General features: G+C 40.1%; 1 protein-coding gene, 1 long non-coding RNA gene and 1 other non-coding gene across 3 annotated transcripts in view; 1 reads left to right on the forward strand and 2 right to left on the reverse strand.

Moving 5' to 3' along the window:
• Positions 1-1,713: 1,713 nt before the first annotated feature.
• Positions 1,714-20,653, forward strand: LOC129632388 (uncharacterized). Its single transcript, XR_008704490.1, has 4 exons — positions 1,714-1,951; positions 2,462-2,692; positions 4,929-5,014; positions 20,542-20,653. It is a non-coding gene; the product is annotated as an uncharacterized LOC129632388 (long non-coding RNA).
• The window catches only part of SAR1B (secretion associated Ras related GTPase 1B), a 29,857-nt gene continuing 14,809 nt past the window's right edge, over positions 12,327-27,374 (reverse strand). The window contains exons 3-7 of the mRNA XM_055553952.1: positions 25,698-25,817; positions 20,114-20,179; positions 18,542-18,645; positions 17,381-17,512; positions 12,327-12,972 (exon numbers count right to left, since the gene is read on the reverse strand). Of these exons, the coding sequence (XP_055409927.1) occupies positions 12,856-12,972; positions 17,381-17,512; positions 18,542-18,645; positions 20,114-20,179; positions 25,698-25,817 (539 nt within the window). The 3' untranslated portion in view covers positions 12,327-12,855. The remainder of the gene's footprint in view (positions 12,973-17,380; positions 17,513-18,541; positions 18,646-20,113; positions 20,180-25,697; positions 25,818-27,374) is intronic.
• On the reverse strand, positions 24,008-24,113 carry LOC129642515 (U6 spliceosomal RNA). The gene has a single exon (XR_008709784.1). It is a non-coding gene; the product is annotated as a U6 spliceosomal RNA (small nuclear RNA).

Below are 27,374 nucleotides of genomic sequence, written 5' to 3' on the forward strand. Positions count from 1 at the left end.
TGTGGCAGAGGGGAGGGACTCTTCCTCTGCCCGCCCTGAACGTCCCTTGTTCTGATGAAACTCCTGCAGGGGAGGTAGGATCTGGGGCGCCATCTGCTGCCCAGCTTTGATGCCTGACTATACGTGTTTTTGTTTTTTCTTTTTCCCCACAATTCTTTAAAAAAAGAATCCTATATAGGGGGAAAAAAAACCTGCTACATTTAATAATGTGCAACTGCTTTGTTGTAACAACAAATACGATGTTAAGGAAAAAGAAACCATTCTAAAACATTAAAAAGCAAAAAAGCAGATTCCCTGGTGGTCTAGTGATTAGGACTTGGCGCTCTTGCTGTTGGGGTTGCATTCCCTGGTTGCAGAACTAAGATCTCACAAGCCAAACAGCATGGCAAAAATTCCTTTCCTAGACTATCCATGACTCCCCTGGGTCTCCCAACTCAAACTCAAGGAGGCTTCTTTTTATTATTGTTAACCCCATCCCCATAGTGATTTTTGTACAACGCCTTAGGAAAGGATGTCTAACCCAGGATCAGGAAACCGAGGTTCTAGTCTTCTGCCGTTGACTTGATGTACCTCGGTTTTTCCATCTGTCAAATAGAAGACATTGGGGATACCAATTTCTTCAGGTCCTGGTGGGAAAGCCCATGGTCAGAGGATGTGGTCAGTGAGGGTGAGGTGAGAGCCGACCAGCCCAACTGGTCGGTGGGACTGACTGGGGCTACAGAGAGCCTCCAGACTGGACTTGGGCAGAGCCAGAGCAGAAAGAAGCTTAGGGTCATCACAGTGTCAGAATGCCACGGTGGCCACAGATTCATGTCACCAAGAGAGGGGTCGTTAGGAGCATAGCAGTAGCCATGGGTGTGAACATGGAAGTGAAGCCCAGATCCAGCCCCGATGGTGACAGGGCAAAGTGCTGAGCAGGACCTGTGGGCAATGGAAGGAAGGTAAGTAATCCGTCCTGCAGGCTTGGAAGTGGGGCCCACGCCTCTCTGGAAGAGCTGGGGGTGTGAGGCGGGCTTCGTGATTTGGGTGACAGCAATTGTAAGGTGGCTTGCCCAGGTCTAGGGGTTTGTGTTCAGTGGGCAATCCGCCTTATTCTACCCCATCTTTGGTTACCGTTAGCTATTCGTGGCCATTCAAGTCCAGAAAATTCATCCAGGAATGCACCGCACATGAGGAAGTGACTTAGAAATGGATTCGTGTGGGCCCTGAGGTAAAAGAGAATTAAGGACTGTGTTTTGGCCCTTTCTGGGCCTCAGTTTCCTTATCTGTTAAGTGAGGATGAGCGTTCCTGCTGGGCGCCCCCCCAAGCATGGTGGCTGAGAGTGGATCAAAGTGGGCCTGGGTGTGCGGTGATTAGGATGAGGAATCACTGTGACAGGAGGGGGACGGAGGTGAAGGCAGAGGGCGCCCTGACGCCGGCAGGCTGACTAGAGAGGCCAGGATGCCAGAGGGATTTGTTCACTGAAGCTCCGTTGTTCTCATGGGCCGCCCTATGCCCAGCCGAGGCACCTGTGGTATGGGGGCAGGGCAGAGGAAGGTCACGTGATGCGTGGGTTGGGGGCCGGCCGAGGGCGGGTTGGAAGCACCTGGCGGTCATCCGGGACACCGCTCACGTGACACCTGAGCCAATCAGCTGCCTGCGCCTGAAACACACCCACCTTCCCAGCATTCTGGGTTCCTCCGCGGCCATTCTGAAACGGTATAACCCAGGAGGCGGGAGGTAGCTGAATTTTGCTCCCCACCCCCTCACTCAACCCCATGTTGCGGAGAAGGAACGTTGCATTGCTAGGGACTGAATGTTGGCATTAACCTGAAACTCAGAAGAGCAGCAGGGTTTGTAGGAGAAGCCAAAAAGGAAGAGTGACTCAGCAAAATAAACCGTCACTGTGGATATTCTGAACTGCTATTTTGGGACCCTGGGTGACTGCCTGGCTATGGTGACAGGTGCTTGGTATATAAAACCTTGTTTCCCATATGCCCGCCGTAATTATTTATGCTCCTCAGCTTACGGAAGGAGCTGCCGTGGGCGGTCCCCGATAGCTGCGTCGTCCACTGTTAGACTCCTAAATGAATTCTTGGCAAAGGGAGCAGTGTGCCCTGAAGGGCCATCAAGAACCAGAGGGGATGCTCAAGTCTTAGGGACCCCTCTGCCGTCCAGGAGCACTTCCCTTCTGGTCAAGAAGGGGTACGGGACCAGTACTGACCAGCGTTATCAATCCTGGTTCCTGCTCAGGCCTCGGCCAAGGACCCTCATCTGGGTGATACCTCAGGGTTTAGGTGGTTGGGGGGGCATGAAAGCTCGTCTTGCCCACCACCTTCTCTAGGACAGTCTCTGAATTCTAGTGACTGAGAGCCTGTCATTTTGTAAGCAATCCATTGCTAAGCCATCCATATTGTTTAAAACGTCTTCCTTAAATTCAACTGTAATTGTTGCCTTGAAACATGATGTTTCCATTCACAGGCTGTTCTGAGCCCTGGAGCCACAGAGATCAAGTCCAGTCCAGTGTTCACTGGGCAGTCCTTGGGCTGTGTGAGGAGTTAGGATACCTTGCCCACTTGACTTTTCAAGTTCAGGACTTTACTAGGGGATTTGAAGGCAGGGTATTCTCCTCAGCTACTTCTCTTATGCCTCTCCTGCTTGATGGATGGAACCATCAGATCCCCACACTGTGCAGGCAAAGCCAGCCCCCAGGTAAGAGGTTCGTGGAGAAGGGGGATCAGAGAAGGACAGTTGGGGGTCTCAGCTCCTGGCTCCCAGCAGTACCCTCAGGGAGCCCCAACCCTCCACCCCCTTAGCCTGATGTCTTTTATTGAATAGGTTGGCAATACTGGCTGTGTCAACAGTTCCAGCTTTTTTTTTTTTTAACTTTTAATTTTATATTGGATTATAGCCAGTTAACAGTGTTGTGATAATTTCAGGTGCACGACAGAGGGACTCAGCCATAGGTATGCATGTATCCATTGTCCCCCAAACACCCCTCGCATCCAGGCCACCATATAACATTGAGCAGAGTTCCCTGTGCAACATCCACCCTGTGTTATTTTTAATTTGACCTCAAACCTGTGTCTTCTTTGTTGTTACTAGCACACATTCTGCTATGCATGCTCAATGTGGCATTTTGGGGACAACACGCCACAAAATGTCTGTACAGTTGTTCCCAACTTCAAATAGCCTATTCCTGATCTCATGACCCCATGAGCAGGCTCTCCTGGTGGATCGCTGGCTCCTGCCTTGGGTAGAAAAACGTAGTCATATATCATAAACCGTTGGTTTTGGAATCAGTGTTAGAAGTAGCCTACTTTGACAGGTGAAGAGCGGGCTGAAAGATGGGAACGAGCAGCCCTGCTCTCCTGCCTTCTCAGTTTAGGCCTCGTGTTCTTGTCTTTTCCTCCACTGACATCTGTCTAATACGCTGTCCACACAGCACCTCTTCAGGCTCTGGGCGCTACCAGCCCCAAGTCACAGCATGCTGTTTTCTGCTGTGCCTTCGTCTTTGCTGTTCTGTCTGCTTACACTCACCTTGTCCACTCCTTCTTTACTAAACAGTTTATATGCCTTCAAGATTCAGCTCTGGTGCCCCCTTTTTAGAAACCTCGATGGTGTTTGAGGGCCTTTCCCTTTTGCCTTCCATGGTGCCTTGGGCAGATGGCTGCCCATTTTTCATCGTTCCATTTAAGTCCCCAGAAAGGAGGTGTTGAAATGCCAGCTGACTGACTGGCTCATGGACGGGCAGACAGAAAGTGTGGCCACCTGTCCCAGCCTGAACCCAGCACCTGCACAGTACTTGCAGAAGATCTGGTGATAACTAATAGTTTTCCACACATAAGGCTTTATGTGTAAAAGAGAGAAAATGAACCCATGAGTAGGTGAGTAGGTAAAACCCTCCCTCGTATTTTACCCAGCCCAGCCCTGCACATGGAGCAGTGAGCAAGGCCGCCAACATGTCAAGTAATCAGAAACTGCTTCTCCAAAGACGAAGGCAGAGTGAGGCTTCAAAATCCAAGAGGGGGCCCCCTGCCATCAGACTGCCAGAGGACTGTGGATTCTAAACTTGGTCCCACATAGAAGCTGATGTGGAGAAAGTTTCAGACTGGTCTCAAAATAGCTTTTTGCCCCTGCGTCTACTACCCTGAAGTCAGAAAAGAAAGTAGCATTGCATGGTTTCCTTCAGGAACTGCCAGACTTGTTTCCCCTCGCAGTGGACCCCCTAGTTGCAAATAAGCTCTGGGGCCCAGAACAGGGCTGCTGCTGCTGCTGCTAAGTTGCTTCAGTTGTGTCCGACTCTGTGCAACCCCACAGATGGCAGCCCACCAGGCTCCCCCATCCCTGGGATTCTCCAGGCAAGAACACGAGTGGATTGCCATTTCCTTTTCCAATGCAGGAAAGTGAAAAGCGAAAGTGAAGTCGCTCAGTCGTGTACGACTTTCCAGACCCCATGGACTGCAGCCCACCAGGCTCCTCCGTCCATGGGAGTTTCCAGGCAAGAGTACTGGAGTGGGGTGCCATTGCCTTCTCCGAGAATAGGGCTGGAACTCACCTATTCTGTGTTTTACTCAAAGAAAGTCTCTTGACCATTTGGGTCTCGAAAGAGAAGTCCACAGAATGGAGGGAAGTCAATGTGCTTTTCTCCAGACTGCAATCTGGTGTGGCTTCCTAGTCATGAGTTGGGTCTAGAGACCTCAAGCCAAACCCAAGGACTAGGAGAGAACCCTAAAAATGGTGCTGTAATGGTAATCTTTATAATCTCTCTAGTTTCTGGGATTTTCCTGATCCCGGATGAAATAAGACTACAACTCCACTGATGAGGTTCACGTTCAATTCCTTTTAGCTCAAGAAAGGAGTAAACAGATATCTTCATTTTGACCCCCAAGTGTTCTCTCTCTGTTCACCTGTACCTCACCTCCAATTATTTCTTCCCCTTGTTTAGTTTTAACAGCCACAAAACACGACAGCTCTGAAGATTTTGACTGGCGGACTGTTACCCATTAACCCAGGTCCTTTCAATATGATCGGGTAAGAAAGCTCTTCAGTTTCTTTTTGCAACGTTACCAGCTTGTTTGTAGTGCCATGGTGCCATCACTGAACTCAGTGACTTTAATAAGCATGTTAAATGATTCACCGTACTGCCTGCAATCAAAATCCACATTCCAAAGCAAGGCTTCCTTTGTTTACCACATAATAGCCAGAAAATTATTGAGTTTTGGTGTCTAATTTTAAATAAATCAAGTTAGGAGGCTTTGTAAACACAGGCTTTGACCTTTGTCAACTAACTTAATACCCAGCTGAATCCTTTATAAGGGCCTGTTTTTGGGACCTTTGTTTTTAATCATCAGGTTTCTTAGTTGTTGTTCTCACCTTTCAATTAGGAGGATGGTGGCCGCCACCCAAAAGGCTTTTACCGTTTCCTAGGTCCCCTGTTCCCCACAGGTGCTTTTCACACTCTTTGGAGGGCTGTGACGTTGCATTGCTGTGCCTTTAGTACAAATATGAGATAGCTTGTGCTGTGTGCTTTGCTGAGTCGCTTGGGTCATGTCCAACTCTGTGAGCCTCTATGGACTGTAGCTCCCCCAGACTCCTCTGTCCATGGGACTCTCCAGGCAAGAATACTGGAGTGGGTTGCCATGCCCTTCTCCAGGGGATCCTCCCGACCCAGGGATCGAACCCGTGTCCCTTACATCTCCTGTATTGGCAGGTGGGTTCTTTGCCACTCATGCCAGCTGGGAAGCCCATCAGATAGTCTGGTGGGATATTGTGTAACTAAATTCAAGAAAATGAGGTAAATAAACTGGATCTTTTTCTATTTTAAAAACTTGTTTTTAATTGAAGGATAATTGCTTTTACAGCATTGTGTTGGTTTCTGCCATACATCAGCATGAATCAGCCATAGGTATACATATGTCCCTTCCCTCTTAAACCTCCCTCCCCCTCCCCGCCTTATCCAACCCTCTAGGTTGTCACAGAGCACCAGTTTGAGCTCCCTGCATCATATAGCAAATTCCCACTGACTGTCTTGCATAGGGTGATGTGTATGTTTCCATTTTCCCGTCTCAGTTTGTCCCCTCTCTTCCTCCCACTGTGTCCACAAGTCTGTTCTCTGTGTCTGCATCTCCATTGCTGCTCTGCATTAGACTTCAGTACCGTCTTTCTATTCCATGTATGTGCGTTAATATATGATATTTGTTTTTCTGACTTCCTTCATTCTGTATAATAGGCTCTAGGTCACTACCTCATTAGAACTGACTTGAATGTTTTCTTTTTTATGACTGAGTATATTCCATTGTATATATGTACCACAGCTTCTTTATCCATTCATCTATTGATGGACATCTGTTAATAGGTTGCTTCCACATTCTAGCTCTTATAAATAGTGCTGCATGTTTCAATTATGGTTTTGTCAGGGTATGTGCTCAGTAGTGGGATTGTTGGGACATATAAATGTTTTATTCTTGGTTTTTTAAGGAATCTCCATACTGTTCTCCATAGTGGGTGTATCAATTTACATTCCCACTAACAGTACAAGAGAATTCCCTTTTCTTCATACCCTCTCCATCATTTATCGTTTGTAGACTTTTTGATGATGGTCATTTTGACAAATGTGAGGTGATACCTCATTGTAGTTTTGATCTGCATTTTTAAAATAAGGAGTGATGTTGAGTATCTTTTCATGTATTTATTAGCCATCTGTATGTCTTATTTGGAGAAATATCTGAATAAACTGGATTTTATTTTCTTAGCATTTATGCCTTCAGTACATTTACTGTCTACTTTGTTAGTTTCAGTTCAACAAATAGTTTGAGTGCATGCTAAATCTCTATTTGATGGACTCAGTGGTAATTGGACTTTCCTGGTGGCTCAGATGGTAAGGCGTCTGCCTACAATGCGGGAGACCCGGGTTCAATCCCTGGGTCGGGAAGATCTCTTGGAGAAGGAAATGGCAACCCACTCCAGTATTCTTGCCTGGAAAATCCCATGGATGGAGGATTCTGGTAAGGTACAGTCCATGGGGTCACAGAGTCGGACATGACTGAACAACTTCACTTCAACGGTAACAGAATCATGACTGGTTATGTTAAAAGAGATAGCACAAAGCCTTATGCCATCCTGCACATTGTTAGTGGAAAGGTTAAAACAATGGCTGTATAAAGTTCTATTTGTTAATATTTATTTATTTGGCTACCTCAGGTCTTAGTTGCGACCTGCAGGATCTTTTGTTGCTGTGCATGGACTGTCTAGCTCTGGTGCGTGGGCTCAGCTTGGGCTTAGTTGCTCCGCCACATGTGGGAATCTCAGTTCTCCAGTTGGGGGTCAAACCTGCATTGCCTGTGTTGCAAGGTATATTCTTAACCACTGGACCACCACAGAAGTCCTTAGAAAGGTCTTATAGTTGGATTTAAGTCTCAAAAGTAGCTTGATAATCCTTACCAAAATAATAATTTTTCATTTGCATCACCTGAGTTGAAAAACTTCTGCTACCTGGGCTTTCAGTGATTCTGAATTGTAACCAAGGTTGAGAACCACCAGCTACAGGTTACAGCGATGTGCGTGCACGCTCAGTTGCTAATTTGTATGTGACTCTTTGCCACTGCATGGACTGTAGCCAACCAGGCTCCTCTGTCCATGGGATTTCCCAGGGGAGAATACTGGAGTGGGTTGCGGTTTCCTGCTCCATGGGATCTTCCTGACCCAGGGACTGAACCTGTGTCTCCTCATTGGCCGGCAGATTCTTTACCAGTGAACCACCAGGGAAGCCCTACATGGATGGTAGGACTTACTAGTAAATGAATTCTCAGGAAAAAAAAAAATTTTTTTCTTCACTGATTAGCCAATGATCATTTAGTGTTATTAGTATTTAGTGGTATATTACTGTTTCTCCTAAATGAAAATCTACACATTCTGGCATCAGAAAAACCTGAGAAACTTGTTGAAGATTTGTATGCTTGCCTTCCACTCCACCCCAGATTTACTGATTCACAGTTTTTGGTGGGATTTTTTTTTTCCTCTAGTGTTTGTTTTTTTAAAGTTCCCCCCACCCCTAGGAGATTCTGATGTATACTAAAGCTTGAGAACCTTGATGTAGATAAAACCAACCAACTGCTTATTTTTCACATTTCAGCTGAGTCAGCATCGTTTAAGTCCTACTACAGCGTGCGTATAAGCTTTTTCTAGTCTAAGCAAATCAGGCCTCAGTTCCTTGGAATCCTTGCACAGAGGGCACGTTCTATAACCTTAGTAATTTCAAAGTTCAACAAATTTCTAATAAGCACAGTAAAAACTATTAGATGATAAAAATGGGACCTGACACCAGAGTGTTTCAAAGACCAGGTAATTATTTTATTTTTCTATTTCTGACACTCAAATCATAGGGGGTAAAAAGATAATAGAACATAATCAAAATAACACACAAACACAATTCAAGAACATTTAACCATCTATTATAGCTGTTCTTTGTAAAATACATAAAGGTAAACAGAAACATCTTTATATAAATTAATGCTTAACAGTCTGTATACACTGTAAAACAATTGTTAAAATTTACACTAAGATACTAGTGCAAGCAGTGGTGTACAAAAGTGCAAACAAGGTTAGTGATGAAAAACTTATCACCGACTTACCACTTCAACATACATCTGCATCCAGCCAAATACTAAAGGCCTTACCACAGAAAACACTTTGATCACTTTGAAAGTTACCTGACTACATTCACCCTGAGTGCTCTTGCCTCAGTATGGCAATAGATAATGAGTTCAGGTTAGGAGCAGCACCAGGGAATCCAGAAACCCAGGTGAAGTTGGCCATTCTGACGTGAATCTTTTCCAAAGATGATAATTCTCCATGAAATCACTCAAAAGCCTTTCCCATTCTGTCTTAAAATCCATTTGGAGTGGGGGCACTCCTGAAACAAAGTTTACTTTGAATAAATTTGCTTCCTTTACTGTGATTAATTTGGATTCTGTTTAAAGGTATGGTCAAAGCCCAGAATAATCAGAGGTATTAAATATATTATCTATTTAATGTTTTAAATTGTGAAGACAAAAATTAGTTGATTCAAAACTGCATCTTCAATAGATGGTCAATAGTTGGTCAAATCAAGAGAGGTCAATTCCCTTTATACTCAGGAATTTCAAGGTATGGGCTGGAGATATGTGAGGGAGAATGGCTATAGGGTTCAAGAGTAGAAACTCTTGGTTTTAACAAAATCCCAATCACTTTACACAGAGGCACAGCCCCATATTTTTAAGAGCTTGTTCTTTTTTTCTTTTTTGGTTAAAGAGCACTAATCTGCATTTCAAAAGGACAGTGATTGGAAAGACCAGAAACATTAATTAGTCCTTAATTTAAAATATGTTTTCTGAACTCTTACTATTTATAACAAAAAAAAATTAAAGGTTTATAGAAAACCTCTAATTCCTTATTAATTTTATCCAGACATTTATATTTGCTAATCTCAATTTTTCATGTTGTCTTGGAGATTTTTTTGAAACTTCACCAACTTTTACATATATTTAAAATGATTCAAACAATGTACTCTAAATCAACACACGATATTCTGAGAGACTTTCTTTTATATTAGCTTTGTCAGTGTACTCTGATCAAAATTTATTTGGCAATAGAAGCCTTGCAAACTTCAGTCATGTAAGTGACGAACAAGACTGAAACGCCACACTGAGTCACATACCAGATACAGGTTCAGAAAATGTAAACCTGCCTGCTGAAGCTTGAGTCATCAGCTAGAGGTATTCTGTTTTCAATGACGGAACTTGTGAAAATGCTGGATTTTGAATGTGGTTAATCAAATTATTTTGCAGAAGACAAGAAACACTTGTATCGCAGTTATTACTCTATTTCAGTGATTTACAAGTAGTTTATGTGCTGGAAAGCACTACATGTAGTGTGAGCCAGTTGAAAACTAAAGAAAAGAAACAACATTCTGTGTTTATGCTGTAAACCACAGTAAAGTTGTATATGTACACAGGCACACAAAACTAAAATTTAGATCTATGCAGGCAATATCTGAATTCATAGTTCTTTGGCACTCAAGGATACTGGGTTAACTAAGTCAATAGTGAATATTTTTCATATTCTTCAGGGAATATCTGTGCCCAATTTTTAAAAATGCTGTAATCTCCAGTCTAAAAATTCATCAAGATAAACTGGAATCCATCAATTTAACCAGTTACAGAAAAGTATAATTAATAGCAGTCATTGAAACAGGTGTGGGGTTAAGAATCTTTTTAAAAATATATAAGCCAGCTGAGGCCATCTGTTTTTAGAGTTTTGGACTTAAGATTTTAAAACATCTTTTGAACACTTCCTGATGTATATGGAATCCAGTCTTAACTTGTATATAATAGTGTTAATTACATGTTCACACTTTATAGAGGGAAGAACAAAACTAACTACATTTACCCCCAAAATACTCCACAAACGTACACACTTGCACAGGCACATAGAGAGTATATGTTTTTCCCACGTGCTTTTGCCATTTCTTGGCATTCTCTTAAATTGCTTCTCCTGATGGAAGCAGTGACTCTACGTTTTCTGAGGAGCTCTCAGAGCCGGATGATAAGGCCAATGGCTGGCGAACTCTGAGGCCCATCTCCCTGGAGCTGGCAGGAAAGTGCACCTTCATTTCCAGAGGTTCAGACTCTGGAAGACTCTTATATCATTGGGAAAATATCCACAGTTTAGCTGTGGTCACAAAGTGACTCTGTTCCTTTGATCCCAGTGATGGACCTAGAATGAGAGTACTGGAACAAGAGAGTTTGTGCCAGAAAGAAAATCCCGTCTAGAGAAACCAGTAAGCTTTTTCTTTTAAACGAATTTATAACACAGATAATTAACTTCTCAATTATCACAATAGATACTAGGAAATACTTGAAGAAAAGCATGTCCCTGTAAATACTGAAAACAGATACCATCAACAAGAGGCAATTACTTTGAATAAGGCTTAATTCTGTTCAGTCAAGACGTTAGAGATGAGAACTTTAAACATATCTGGCAGAATAAACCAAGAGGCTGAATGTCATTTCCTACTTTTCCCTGGTGTTACTGATGTTTTTAGGCAGGGAGAAAGCTTTTTTATTTTTCTTTAGAAGGAAGCTGAAAATGAAACAGAATAGCTAAATTCCTAAAACCAAATGTCATGATGAAATGACCTTGTTGGTTTAGCTAACTAGTAATTCCTTCCAGGCATATCTTTCAATCCTTATTTTCTTCATATAGAATATTATATTATTGATGACAGAAAGGCTATAGTTAACTCTGACTTGGACAAGAGCTAGAGAAAACAGTAATTCTGATATTACAATTACTCTTGATGGAATTGGAGCAATCTATTCTCAATAGAATTGGTTGAATATACTATAAAACCTTGGTTTATGACCAAGAGAGGAAATCTTAAGCTTGAGAGTCTTTAAAAATAAATATTTGGCACTTGTCTTTCACCTAATTATGGGAATCTCAGACATATGGGAAAAAAGAATTCAATTTCTTAGAAAATTAAAATGCTTTAAAAAGCTAACCAAAATCTGATTAGAAAATGTTATCAGTGAGGCTTGTGACACTACATGCGGCAAGCATGGCATCAAACAAAAGCCTTTGTGCTGTAAAGTTAAGAGCTGGTTGAGAATAACTAAGAAAAAAGAAAATTAAATACATGGATTCATTTTCTTTCCACCAAGAAATAAAATATACCCAAAATGCAAAAGAGCCATAGGACAGGAACAAAATCTTCAAATATCTCAGTGACAACTGAGGCAGAACACGCTTTCTTTATCCTCAGATGCAGGCCTCCACCATGCAACTGCACAACTCCCTACGTGTCACTTGCCCTGCTGAGTACCGCTGAGTACCATTAAGTAAGACTGGGGAGTACCTCTAGGTGTGGGGACACTGGTGCTTGTCATTATTTTTGGTGAAAAGGCAGATTACCAAACTGGGTGCCATTAAGATTGGAGCACTTCAGAATTAGACAACTGGGATTGGCTCATCAAACCAAAAATTAACTTTGGGTTGTACCAGAACGTGTGCTTTTCTTCAGAAGGCCGATCCCACAGGGACTAGGACGTGGATCCCGTCAGCACTGGTCATGGTAGTGTTACAGATAAAAATATACATGATTCAGAGATAAATGTGGTAAAAGGTGCAACCAAACACAACTTGTCTCTAGATAAATGCAAAAGCCTGTAGGGACTTAAACATTATCCTAAATATTCTAAAGCAATCTCCTTTCCCCACAACCCTCTCATATATTTAATATTAAATATGCAAAACTTCAGAGCATACTAGCCAGATAAGACACATTAAAATGAAACATTTGCCCAACAAGGATGCCAAACATTAGGGTTTGTTTTATTGCATGACGTTTGCATGAAAAATAATAATTGAAACTGTAAGGCATCATGCAGTCATAAAAGCTTATTATTAACTGCTTACTAAAGATAGGTGGACATATAATCTAAAATTTAAAAACTAGTTCCAAAAAATTACATAAAAAATTTAACATGATGAGCTTTTAAATATGGTTGATATTTATAGTTTGATGTTGTTAAAAAGTGCTTCAAATGTCGTCTGGAAAGTTGCTGTCCAAAAATGGTGCTGGGGGTAATGTCACATTATAAACTGTAAAAACTAAGTATTTTTATGGAATTAGAAAGCTAATATTGTGATATTCAAACTTACTTGAATCAGTTTTCAATTCTCACTCAAATTAAGTTGATAAAATATTAATAATCTAAAAAACATCTGTTTTCTAACCAACAATAAAAGTCTATTGAATTCAAGTTATGCATGTTGAGTGATCAAATCTCTGAGTAGGCCTGAATGGTGAGACCTGGAACTGCTGTGGGCTGGTGTTAATCAATGTACTGGGCCATCCAGCGGAAGCCTTCTCCGTAGCCTTGTCTTTTGAGCACACTGCACATGAAAACTTCTAAGGGCCGGGCATTCAGTTCTTTCAGAGATACATTGCCCTAGGAGAGAAGATGGGCATTATGTTGGGTGACCTCTTAATGAAATAAAAGCCCTACTCCCTAGGAGACCTGCATCTCAGAGTTCGTACATCTTAGAACAAAGTGGGGCTGTGGTAAAGCCATGGCTATTCATCACCCAAGTCCCTTCCCCTAAACACATAGGGCACCTCCTCTCACTCTACTGTAGGACAGATGTCCATTCAGTGGGATAGAGGTGAGCCTGTGAGGTGCACAAGAATGAAAATAATCTGTGACTCTGAAAAAATTTAAGTTACCTAGGACAACTGGCTTCACTAATATTAAAAACAAACATTCTGTGAGTAGATTCATGACCTAACAAGGCGATTCTTAAAATTAATGTGGAGTTGACTTATTAAAAAGAACACACAGAAAACAGACCAAAGTCTACCTTATCTAACATAACAGTCTCCTTCCACAGGCTGCCATGTTGCTCTACTCTGGGATTTTTCAATACTAAGGTCCTTCCCTAAAACAAATTCCAGTAAAAATGAATGCAAAAATAATGTGTGTTAAAGCTTAATTATGAAGTGTATGTTCGGAAAACCCCATAACTCTGCTATAGCCAAGTATACATTTCATTTTTATCTGTGGGGAACTCTGGACTTAAACACTGAACCGGGGGCCTAAACACACTACTGGTATGCTTAAACATTCAAATATATTATTTAGTGGCTAATTCTGAAAAATTATGACAAAACTTTGAAAGCTTTCATCAAGTTTCCCATATGCATAGGCTGTGACATTTTTTATACCACCAAGAAAAGGTTGGTGATACTTCCAATACTTTGGCCACCTGATATGAAGAACTGACTCATTGGAATAGACCCTGATGCTGGGAAAGATTGAAAGCGGGAAGGGAAGGGGACGACAGAGGATGAGATGTTTGGATGGCATCACCAACCCGATGGACAGGAGTCTGAGCAAGCTCCAGGAGTTGGTGATGGACAGGGAAGCCTGGCGTGCTACCGCCCATGAGGCCGCAAAGAGTCAGACACGACTGAGAGACTGAACTGAAGAAAAGGTTTCATGTCATTCAGTGGTAGGAAAAAAACAAATGCGGACATTCAAAAAAGACCCAAATGTACCAATGACAGTTTTTAAGAAGAAAATGAAAATGGGCTTGTGAAGATGGACAACAGTAATTTAAAGATGTCTGATTGGACACCTGAAACTAGTATCAGATCAGATCAGTTGCTCAGTCGTGTCCGACTCTTTGCCACCCCATGAATCGCAGCACGCCAGGCCTCCCTGTCCATCACCAACTTCTGGAGTTCACTCAGACTCACGTCCATCGAGTCAGTGATGCCATCCAGCCATCTCATCCTCTGCCGTCCCCTTCTCCTCCTGCCCCCAATCCCTCCCAGCATCAGAGTCTTTTCCAATGAGTCAACTCTTCCCATGAGGTGGCCAAAGTACTGGAGTTTCAGCTTTAGCATCATTCCTTCCAAAGAAATCCCAGGGCTGATCTCCTTCAGAATGGACTGGTTGGATCTCCTTGCAGTCCAAGGGAGTCCAAGGGACTCTCAAGAGTCTTCTCCAACATCACAGTTCAAAAGCATCAATTCTTCGGCGCTCAGCCTTCTTCACAGTCCAACTCTCACATCCATACATGACCACAGGAAAAACCATAGCCTTGACTAGACGGACCTTTGTTGGTAAAGTAATGTCTCTGCTTTTGAATATGCTATCTAGGTTGGTCATAACTTTCCTTCCAAGGAGTAAGCGTCTTTTAACTTCATGGCTGCAGTCACCATCTGTAGTGATTTTGGAGCCCAGAAAAATAAAGTCTGACACTGTTTCCACTGTTTCCCCATCTATTTCCCATGAAGTAGTGGGACCAGATGCCATGATCTTCGTTTTCTGAATGTTGAGCTTTAAGCCAACTTTTTCACTCTCCTCTTTCACTTTCATCAAGAGGCTTTTGAGTTCCTCTTCACTTTCTGCCGTAAGGTTGGTGTCATCTGCATATCTGAGGTTATTGACATTTCTCCCGGCAATCTTGATTCCAGTTTGTGTTTCTTCCAGTCCAGCGTTTCTCATGATGTACTCTGCATATAAGTTAAATAAACAGGGTGACAATATACAGCCCTGACGAACTCCTTTTCCTATTTGGAACCAGTCTGTTGTTCCATGTCCAGTTCTAACTGTTGCTTCCTGACCTGCATACAAATTTCTCAAGAGGCAGAACAGGTGGTCTGGGATTCCCATCTCTTTCAGAATTTCCCACAGTTTATTGTGATCCACACAGTCAAAGGCTTTGGCATAGTCAATAAAGCAGAAATACATGTTTTTCTGGAACTCTCTGGCTTTTTCTATGATCCAGTGGATGTTGGCAATTTTAATCTCTGGTTCCTCTGCCTTTTCTAAAACCAGCTTGAACATCAGGAAGTTCACGGTTCACATATTGCTGAAGCCTGGCTTGGAGAATTTTGAGCATTACTTTACTAGCGTGAGATCAGTACAATTGTGCGGTAGTTTGAGCATTCTTTGGCATTGCCTTTCTTTGGGATTGGAATGAAAACTGACCTTTTCCAATCCTGTGGCCACTGCTGAGTTTTCCAAATTTGCTGGCATATTGAGTGCAGCACTTTCACAGCATCATCTTTCAGGATTTGGAATAGCTCAACTGGAATTCCATCACCTCCACTAGCTTTGTTCGTAGTGATGCTTTCTAAGGCCCATTTGACTTCACATTCCAGGATGTCTGGCTCTAGGTGAGTGATCACACCATCGTGATTATCTGGGTCATGAAGATCTTTTTTGTACAGTTCTTCTGTGTATTCTTGCCATCTCTTCTTAATATCTTCTGCTTCTGTTAGGTCCATACCATTTCTGTCCTTTATCCAGCTCATCTTTGCATGAAATGTTCCTTTGGTATCTCTGATTTTCTTGAAGAGAACCCTAGTCTTTCCCATTCTGTTGTTTTCCGCTATTTCTTTGCATTGATTGCTGAGGAAGGCTTTCTTATCTCTTCTTGCTATTCTTTGGAACTTTGCATTCAGATGCTTTTATCTTTCCTTTTCTCCTTTGCTTTTCGCTTCTCTTCTTTTCACAGCTATTTGTAAGGCCTCCCCAGACAGCCATTTTGCTTTTTTGCATTTCTTTTCTATGGGAATGGTCTTGATCCCTGTCTCCTGTACAATGTCACAAACCTCATTCCATAGTTCATCAGGCACTCTATCTATCAGATCTAGGCCCTTAAATCTATTTCTCACTTCCACTGTATAATCATAAGGGATTTGATTTAGGTCATACCTGAATGGTCTAGTGGTTTTCCCTACTTGCTTCAATTTAAGTCTGAATTTGGCAATAAGGAGCTCATGGTCTGAGCCACAGTCAGCTCCCAGTCTTGTTTTTGCTGACTGTATAGAGCTTCTCCATCTTTGGCTGCAAAGAATATAATCAATCTGATTTCGGTGTTGACCATCTGGTAATGTCCATGTATAGAGTCTTCTCTTGTGTTGTTGGAAGAGGGTGTTTGTTATGACCAGTGCATTTTCTTGGCAAAACTCTATTAGTCTTTGCCCTGCTTCATTCTGTATTCCAAGGCCAAATTTGCCTGTTACTCCAGGTGTTTCTTGACTTCCTACTTTTGCATTCCAGTCCCCTATAATGAAAAGGACATCTTTTTTGGGTGTTAGTTCTAAAAGGTCTTGTAGGTCTTCATAGAACCGTTCAACTTCAGCTTCTTCAGCGTTACTCTTGGGGCATAGACTTGGATTACTGTGATACTGAATGGTTTGCCTTGGAAACGAACAGAGATTATTCTGTCATTTTTGAGATTGCATCCAAGTACTGCATTTCGGACTCTCTTGTTGACCATGATGGCCACTCCATTTCTTCTGAGGGATTCCTGCCCGCAGTAGTAGATATAATGGTCATCTGAGTTAAATTCACCCATTCCAGTCCATTTCAGTTTGCTGATTCCTAGAATGTCGACATTCACTCTTGCCATCTCTTGTTTGACCACTTCCAATTTGCCTTGATTCATGAACCTGACATTCCAGGTTCCTATGCAATATTGCTCTTTACAGCATCGGACCTTGCTTCTATCACCAGTCACATCCACAGCTGGGTATTGTTTTTGCTTTGGCTCCATCCCTTCATTCTTTCTGGAGTTATTTCTCCACTGATCTCCAGTAGCATATTGGGCACCTACTGACCTGGGGAGTTTCTCTTTCAGTATCCTATCATTTTGCCTTTTCATACTGTCAATTATATCCCAATTTAAAAAAAGAAGCCAGACTGCCAGTTAGACTGATAAGCATGATTACTGTTAAGGGTAGTATAGGAACAGACCTTTTCAGAAGATTAAGAGTAAATAAAATAAAAAGATATTTGTACTACTGAATGAAGTATTCACACCTGTCAAATTTTTTTTTTTTACCTTTCCTGTTGTCTGACCATATAAACCAAACATCTCTCGCAACCGCTCTTCACTGATGGCTTCAGGCCTGTCAATCTTATTCCCAAGAATCAGTATCGGCACATTAGCAACAGTTTCATCTGTCATTAGTGACTGAAAAAAACAAAGCAAAATGAAAGTTAAGATGTTGATATAAAAGAAGCTAAAGGGCTCATTGTGACAAGACAGCAAATGGGCATCAAGGGCTCACTCTATCATATCCTGGCAGTTTGGCTTTCTTTCGTGAACTTTCCCTACATTTTAAAGTGAGCTCAACGATCCCACAGCTCCATCCTTCTGCCTCTCTGTCTCCTTCTGTAAACGCTCACTGTGACTAGACTCAACACTTTGAAGGTGTGCAGACCTGGTTTCATTTCTAATTCTGCTGCTTTTGAGTTGTGAGATCTTAGACAAATAAGGCTGGCTGAAGTTCAAAGAGAATCTGCAATAGTAAGCACCTACCTTACAGAGTTAATCTGAGAATTAAATGAGCTAATATGCATAGTGCCTGGTACAAAGTAGGAACAAAGGAATTCTCTGGCTCTGTTCCATGACCACAGAACTTACCAGGACTTTTCCACATGAGTAAGTACTTGTTTGCTTGCTCTTGGCAGAAGCATGGTCGGGTCAACCTTCCATCAAATCATGGACCTCCTTTCTCTGTGAGCCCAGGTCTAGCACTGGCCTTGCCTACTGCTCCTGAGCCCCTTTACGAAGCATGTAACCTGGGAGATGGGAGAGGAGGTGGCTACACATGGCCTTGATCACTCCTGGGAATGGTGACAAAGATAGCATGTTATACCATTTCCAGGTTCTGGCCAACTCCTGGAGAAACCACTTGAAGGACCAGGGGCTTAAGACCAAGCCACTACAGGAATGCAGCAGATATGAAATAAACTACAAGGGCACACACTGCATAGAATGAGCCTAAGCCTTCAGGAAGGAAATCTTGTTAGTACTCCTCAATAGCCACAGTTACTCCAAGGTACTCCCTCTGCATTCTACGTAATCTCTGAACTCCACAGATTGTCAGGAGTTACATCAGAGGCTGCAGAAAAGCTACACTCTCATACCTACATCTCTAACCTATTTTCTCAGGCTTACCAGAGTGATCAACTGTTTAGTTTTAATTATTTAACTTACATCAAGTTCTTCTTTTGATTCTAACAGCCTTTCATGGTCTGCACAATCCACCAGAAATACAATGCCATTGATAGCAGGAAGGTAATTTTTCCACACTCTTCGAGCTAACAAAAACAATCAGGAGTTAGATTTTATTTGCTGGTCAAACCTAGCAGATGGTTTGACGGAACAGTCCAACAAGATATCAAGTGTAATTAGCCCTTAGCTGCTGCTACATCATTATATACTTGTTAATCTTTTACCCAGTATTGCCAAAATCTTTCCAGATGACCAAAGAAGAAATTAAAGGTTTTCCTTAGTTTGGGCAAGTCAAATATTTCAGTCTGCCCCAGTTTACCCATGTGAGAAGAAGAATTAATATTTACTTACTAATGGACAAGGATGCACATTAAGGTCATCGGAGGGACCACTACTATTTGTTATATGCAGTATTCATTTCTTTTTGACATTTCTAGTTTATCACTTTTTTGCTAGTGATCAAGTCTGGAGTCAGTGACAGAAGGAAATCAGTATCAGGTTCAGACTTGTTAAGTTAAAAAATAAAGCAAATCGTTCTACTCATAGCACAAGTTTATGAAACCATTAGGGTAATTTTTTCCATGACATTCTCTTTTAGAAAAGAAAATATTTTTGAGGGTGCCCTAGAGGAAGGTAACTTTTTTCTCTGGACTTCAGCTTTATAATACACCTTCATATAGAGATGAAGCCTCAACCTCCATTAGGTTCTAAATCTAATCATTATATTCTAGGAATTAGTTTATGTATATTTTAAACAATTGATGTATATCTCAAATGTGCTTTCTCTAGCCACAACCTTTGTAGTATTCATTATTTATGAATTACTATGTAGTGGGTACTGCTAAGTCCTTTTGGGGATATTAAAAAGTAGCATTTCAATCCCAGAAAGTTTAGTAGAGTCTGAAATAAGACAGTCATTCCAATCTTTAGACATGTATACAAATGTACTAATTGCTAGGTAAGTATAGTTGAGAGCACTCCCAGCTGGGAATGGCTTCTCAGAGGAGGCAGCCGCACTTAACATTGAGCACCTGTGTGCTGATGGAGACCACGTGAGCACAGAGGTGGAAGAACCAACACCAAGACGGTTTGGTTTGGATGGAGTAAAGAGCATGACAAAGGGAAGAGTGGGAAATTAAGACTCAAAAAGTAAAGTGTGATCAGATCTTAGAAATCCTGAATACCAGGTCAGTGAGAATGGCCTTTATTTTGTAGGTAATGAGTTAGCCAATGAAGGCTTTTCATATGGAGCAAAAAAAGCAATAACATATTTATAACATGATTATGACAGTAAGAGAGAGGTGGGCTGAAGAACAGAAAAAATGGGAGGCAAAATTTTAGTCATATGCTTTATCACCAAAAGCAATTCAGACTTAAACTGGAGTATCATGAAAATCATCCTTTGCATTTAAAGCATGTATCCAGGGTGATAATTCTTAAATTTTAAGTCTACTCTGGCTTTCCTTGAATGAAACGAGATTTCATGCACTGTAACATAATGGTCACATTTTTATTAAATAAAATAAAACAACTGTAAGAGTAGTAGGTTCTCACCTTGAACATGTCCACCCAGATCAAAAGTTGTAAAGGTCATGCCAGCAATGGTTAGTTCTTCTGAAGCTAAATAATAATACAAAATGTTTTAAAAACATGAAAATTAGAAGTTCATTTCTAGCATATACTGCCACTTAAAGTCTGATTACTTTAATTGCAAATAAGGTCAAATCAAAAAGGAATTCTTTGTTATAACTACTATATTCCATTTCATACTGCCAGTATAATGCAAGTAGTTGGTAATATTCACTTCTAGTATTCAGTGCCCACCATAAATCCAACTTATTTTTCCTCCTCTATCCAGCTGAAATTGACATTATTTACTGTGAATTCAAGTGACTGGTCTAACCTAATAATTTTTCCTGTAATTCATCTTAAATGATAAAGGTGAAAAAACAGTATTTTCTCATGGCTGTTATATTTCACAGGTGATGGTTTTGGGGCTTCCTACTGGCTCAGACCATGAAGAATCCATCTGTAATGCTGGAGACCTGGGTTCAATCCCTGGGTTGGGAAGATCCCCTGGAGGGCATGGCAACCCACTCCAGTATTCTTGCCTGGAGAATCCCCACAGACAGGAGCCTGGCGGGCTACAGTCCATGGGGTTGGCAAAGAGTCAGAAACAACTGAGTGACTAAGCACACACACACAGTCTTTAATGGCAAACATAATTATAATATAAAATTTTGGCTATTATTTCTTCAAATTTTTTTTCTGATCCCTTACTTTCCCTCCTGGGACTTTAGTGATAGGTTTGCTAGATTGCTTAAATCTTCCATTCTCTCATTATGTTTGTGTTTCCCTTAAACCCTTGAGCATATTCATAACAGCTGTTTTAGTGTTCCTATTTCCTAATTCCATCATCTTTTTTACTTGTGCCATCAATGTTTTTACTGATTGACTTTTCTTCTATTTAGGGATCACACTTTCCTGCTTCTTTGCATGTCTAGTAATTTTTTATTGGATGTTGGATTTTGTTGTATCATTTTCAAGAAAGTTGGACTTTGGGAACTCTCTGGTAGTCCAGTGGTGAAGACTCAGCCATCTCATTGTGGGGACCCTGGTCAGGGAACTAAGATCCTGCAAGCTCCGGGGCACAGTCAAAAAAAAAACCCAAAATAAGTTGGACTTTGTTCTGGCAGGCAGTTAAACTGCTTGCGGATCAGTTTTTAAGTTTTGTTACAGCAGATCTAAAGTAGCCTTTACTTTGGAGCTAAGTTAGTCTCATTACTAAGATGTGCTTTTTTGAAGTAGTCTACAAGGTCTCTTCTTTCTGGCTGGTGGGTACGTGGATTCATAGCTCTGTGTGAGCTCTGGGAATTGAACTGGCTAACCGCTTCACTGTAACTGTTCTTTTGACAGGCTATGTGTAGTTTTACCCTATGTAGGCACAGATTGGTATTCAGCCATGAACATTTCTGGAGTTCTTTCTCTACAGAGCTGTTTGCTCTGTGGTAATCTGCCCAGCAAATTCTAGTCACCTCAGCCTCCCAAATTCTGGTCTCTTGTCTCCTCAATTCAGTGAGACTACTGGGTTACGTTTGGGTTTCTTCTCCCTACACCATGGTCTTCAAATTAACCCCTGTGATAAAACTTAAAACAGACAAGGGTTTGTTTTTCTTTTCTCAGAAAACATAGCCCTGTGCTAGCTATTGCCCAATATCTGAAAACAGTTGTAGTGTATATTTTTGTCCACTTTTCTAGTCATTTTTAGTGGGAGGGTAATTGCAGCCTCCATTATTCCCTCACAGACAAAAGCAGAATGCCGCTACAATTACGGTGAAAGGTTCAGTACAATTGTTAACCATTCAGTATAGCTATGAGACCCCAGAGTAGTTTATCTTGCTAAAAAATTCTGTAGGAAGACTGCCAGCTGAATGAATAATTAATACAATTTGTGTTCAAAGCATGATCCTTTCCATTAGGAAAAGATAATGCTTGGACATGGCTGGCAAACTATCTCTGTGATTACAATCTCTGGTACACTCCCTGCTTTATAAAATGAGTCCCAATTTGATTATGATACAGAACACTGTTAACATCCCAGCAAGTTCCCTCTTGCCCCTGCCAAGTCAGCCCACACCTCCACTCCCAGAAGCAAGCACTGATCTGGATTCTATCGTCACAGGTTTGTTTTGCCTGTTTTAGAATTTTACATAAATGGCATCATATAAAACTTTTGTGACCAGCCTCTTCCATGCAATATAATACGCACTGTGTGGATCTGTGCTTTATTGCTCTTTTTGTTGAATAGAATTCCATTGTTTATGCATTCTTTTTATGAAGGCCATCTGAACTGCTTCCAGTTTGGAGTTAATACAGGTAAAGCTGGTATAACAAATATTCCTGTATGAGGATTTTGGTGAACATATTTTTTCATTTTTCCAAGATAAATATCTAGCAGTGGAACTGCCAGTTCATAGGGTAGGTACATGTTACCTTTCTCCCATATTCATTAAAAAATTTTTTTATTGGAGTATGGTTGATTTATAATATTGTGTTAGTTCCAGGTGTACAGCGAAATGAATCATATATATTTATCCATTCTTTTTCAGATTCTTTTCCCATACAGGTTATTACAGAATATTGAGTAGAGTTCCCTGTACTATACGGTAGGCTCTTGTTAGTTACCTATTTTATATGTAGTGGTGTGTATATATTAATCCATATCTCCTAATTTATTACTTGTCCCATGTTTCCCCTTTGATAAACCATAAATTTGACTTCAAGATCTGTGAGTCGGTTTTGTAAATAAGTACAGTTGTATCATTTTTTACTAGATTCCACATATGGCTGATACCATATGATATTTGTCTTTGACTTATTTCACTTAGTATGATAAATCTCTAGGTCCATCCATGTTGCTGCAAATGGCATTGTTTCATTCTTTTTTATGGCTGAGTAATCAATCCCTGGGTTGGGAAGAGACCCTGGAGAGGGAAACAGCAACCAACTCCAGTTTTCTTGCCTGGGAAATGCCATGGATAGAGGAGCGTGGCAGGCTACAGTCCATGGGGTCACAAACAGTTGGACACAACTGAGTTGACTAAACAACAGCATTCCATTGTATATATGTACTACATCTTCTTTATCCATTCCTCTGTTGATGGACATTTGGGTTGCTTCCATGTCCTGACTATTGTAAAGAGTGCTGCAGTGAACACTGGGGAGCACGTATCTTTTTAATTATGGTTTTTCTCCAGATATATGCCCAGGAGTGAGACTGTTGAACCATATGGTAGTTCTATATTTAGTTTTTTAAGGAACTGTCATACTGTTCTCCAAAATAGTTGTACCAATTTACATTCCCACCAACAGTGTAAGAGGGTTACCTTTTCTCCAAACCCTCTCCAGCCTTTATTGTTTGTGGATTTTTCTGATGATGGCCATTATGACTGATGTGAGGTGATACCTCACTGTAGTTTTGATTTGCATTTCTCTAATAATTAGTGATGTTGAATGCCTGTTCGTGTGCCTTTTTGCCATCCGTCGTCTTTGGAGAAATGTCTATATAGATCTTCTGCCCATTTTTTGATTGGGTTGTTTGTTTTCTTGACATTGAGCTGCATGAGCTGTTTGTATATTTTGGAGATTAATCCCTTGTCAGTCTCTTTGCAACTATTTTCTCCTATTCTGTGGCTTGTTTTTTATTTTGTTTATGGTTTCTTTTGCTATACAAAAGCTTTTAAGCTTAATTAGACCCTATTTGTTTATTTTTATTTTCATTACTCTAGAAGTCGATCAAAAAAGATACTGCTGAGATTTATGTCAGAGAGCGTTCTGCCTACATTTTCCTCTAAGAGTTTTATAGTATCCAGTCTTATATTTAGATCTTTAATCCATTTTGAGTTTATTTTTGGTATGGTGTTAAAGAGTATTTTTAATTTCATTCTTAAAAATACGGAACGCTTCACAAATTTGTGTGTCATCCTTCTGCAGGGACCATGCTTATTTCTCTGTGTCTTTCTAATTTTAATATATGTGCTGATGAAGAGAGTACATATAATGCTTTTGATTAACTGAAAAATATAAGATAAAATGAATATGAGATGCAGGAAGGTTGAGATAACATGTTTTGTGCCACTGTTTTTACTCCTAGTACTTAGAACAATGTATGACATAAAGCAAGCACTCAAAAAATATTTGTTGAATATATTAAAAAGAACATAAAATTTTAAAAGTGACTTATACCTAATATAAGACCACTGTGTAATCTCTTCCAATTCTGCTATTTTTGCAGATAATTTTATATACTCAATTTCACCATGATTTTTCTTTAACAGTTTTGTTCTTGTATCAGAATCTTATTTGTCAAGCCCCACTTTCTTCCCCTAATGTAAAAAAAAAGTATCAATTTTATGAAATCTTCCTTTTCCAATGACTCACTAACAGTTTTAGAGATAAAATGGTAGTTTGTTTTGTTCTGTTTTCCTTCCTTGTTCTTAGTATATTTACGGAATTAAATTAACTGTTGTATTATTTAATTTTTAGTCCAATTCTCAACTTTATACTCATTTTTAAGGCCGACACTCATTATTTAAAAATCTGTGGGTTAGCTTGTCTTAAACTCTCTGTGTTGTTGATTCATAGTCTTTTCAAGAGTAAAACAAGTTCACAAGTTTTTGTTGTTGTGCCATCCAACATGTGGGAAATTAGTTCCCCAACCAAGGACTGAATCTGTGTGACCTCACAGAGGAAGCTCAGACTTTAAACCACTGGACTTCTAGGGAAGTCCCCCACAGGTATTTTAAAATTAGACTTCTGTTTCTAATTTTAAAGTGACTAATTTTGTTACTTTAACTTGACTCTCTCAACAGTACCTATTACATAATCTTATTAGGAATGATACATATTAAGTGATTTACAGAATCATTATTAATGTCTTTCAGTTGGCTTTCTAAAAGAAAGCACAGTAAATTATTTTTTAATTACTTTAACACTTTCTAGGGAACTCCCTGGTGGTCCAGTGGTTAAGACTTGGCGCTTTCACTGCTGTGGGCTTAGGTTCAATCCCTGATTGAGGGACTAAGATCCTGCAAGCCATGGGGCCTGGCCAAAAACAAAATAAAAGAAAACCTTCTATAAGTGTATCAATATATGCCTGGTTTTTGGAATAAAAATTCTATGTCTTTATGTTAGAAACAGTTCAGGTTGTTAGAACTAGAAAAATAACTGGTTAATAAGTTAAGAGCTACAGCAAAGTATAAGACTATAATCTGTCCACTGAATAATGATTAAAATAGTACAGTTCTAAAATTTGAAAGAAATTTAGGTTACATAAGAAAGGTAATGCTGACTATTTATAACCTAAACAATATGTGGTTGAATATACTATGATAACCCCTGAGACAATAACTTTTTAACTCCTCTAGTTGGACAAAGGTATACTAACTATAAGATGATATGAATATTATTTCAAGATCTAAATATACTCCCTGGAGTTGGGTCACTTATCATTTACTATGTTAAGAACAAGTGAAATGATCATAATTTATCCACCAAAAAACAAACAAACCTTTTGGTTAGGGCCTATGAATTGGAATCACTTCATCAAGTAACACCCTGTATGGGAGAATATACTTACTGGGATGTAACGTGGGCACATGTTGTCCAAGTCTGTCATCTTTTAGCATGTGTAGCAATGTTGTTTTTCCTGCATTATCCAATCCAAGAAATACCAATTTACCAGTTTTCTTATATAATCCTGCAGAGTAAGAGCTATGATTAGTCAGTGATATCCAACACAGATTATAGAAATAAAATGACTTTAAATAAAAGTATAATATAATCTTCACAATTTAGTTATTTGGATACTTTTCCTAATTATCCCAGATTTTTGATAAAGAGACACTTATTAACCTTTTGAACTTCTAAGATTTTATAAATTGGCCTGAAAAAGCTTGGATTTCTAACCAATATTTAGTTTTGAAGAGCTATTTTAAATCTATTATGATTTGGGACATCAGATCATTATAAAACTAAACTTTGCCCCAGTCAATGCATGTGTGTGACCTAAACTTATCTTGGAATACCAAAATGCCAATTCCCTTGATGATTTAACTTAAATCCTCTTTTAATTTATCCCTTGACAAATATCTGTGCCCTCTACTAGAGAAACATAAAGTACTTGAGATTATATATTTATGAAGCTAGACCAAAAGAAAAATTAGAGTTCTTTTCATTTTTTTCACAGGTAAAAATAAATTATTTTTGACAATCAAAACTACAGTGAGTTTTTTTCAGTAAAAAAAGTTTAGTTCACTGTCAAATTTACCTGAGAATAAGGTTAAACTATTCACATGACTGTGTAAAACTAAGCAACAACAAAAATATCCAAGCACATGATTTTAAATATATCAATCAAGCACTGATACAGTGATAAACAGATAAAGACAGCACTGACTAGTTTAGACTGACATTTATTGCAGAATTCCATATTGAGCTTTTTATATATATATTTTAAAGGCTTTTCTTAGAGCACTTTTAGGTTTACAACAAAACTCAAAGGAAGGTACAGATATTTCCCATATACCTCTGGTCCCCACATATATCCCCACATATTCTGTCCTCTCCCCCAAAAGAGGACAGAAGTTTAGTGACTTATGTCTATCATTATGCAGAATATTTTCACTGCCCTAAAAAGTCTCTGTATTCTGTCTGTATATCCATCCTACCCACTGCCCAGCAACCACTCATCTTTTTATGGTCTCCATATTTTTGCCTTCTCTAGAATGTCATGTAGTTGGAATCACACAATATGTAGCTTTTCAGACTGGCTTCTTCCACTCAGTAATATGCATGTAAGGTTTCTCCATGTATTTTCATGGCTTGATAGCCCATTTTCTTTCTCATGCTAGATAGTATTCCATTATCTAGCTGTACCATAGTTCATTTATCCATCCACCCACTAAAGGACATCTTGGTTGCTTCCATGTATTGGCAATTATGGCTAAAGCTGCTATAAATATCTGTGTGCAGGTTTCTGGATGGATGTAAGTTTTCAGTTCCTTTGGGTAAATGCCAAGGAGCACAACTGCTGGACTGAATGGTAAGAGTATGTTTAGTTTCATAAGAGAACAACAAACTGTATTCCAAAGTGGTTATACCATTTTGTATTACCACCAGTAATGAATAAGGATTCCTGTTGTTTCACATCCTCACCAACATTTGGTATTGAAAACATTTGGTATTCTCAGCATCTAAATTTGGGGCATTCTAATAGGTGTGCAGTAGTATTGAACTTTATTGTATAGGAATATAT

Source organism: Bubalus kerabau, chromosome 1, assembly GCF_029407905.1.
Source record: "Bubalus kerabau isolate K-KA32 ecotype Philippines breed swamp buffalo chromosome 1, PCC_UOA_SB_1v2, whole genome shotgun sequence".
Taxonomy (NCBI): domain Eukaryota; kingdom Metazoa; phylum Chordata; class Mammalia; order Artiodactyla; family Bovidae; genus Bubalus; species Bubalus kerabau.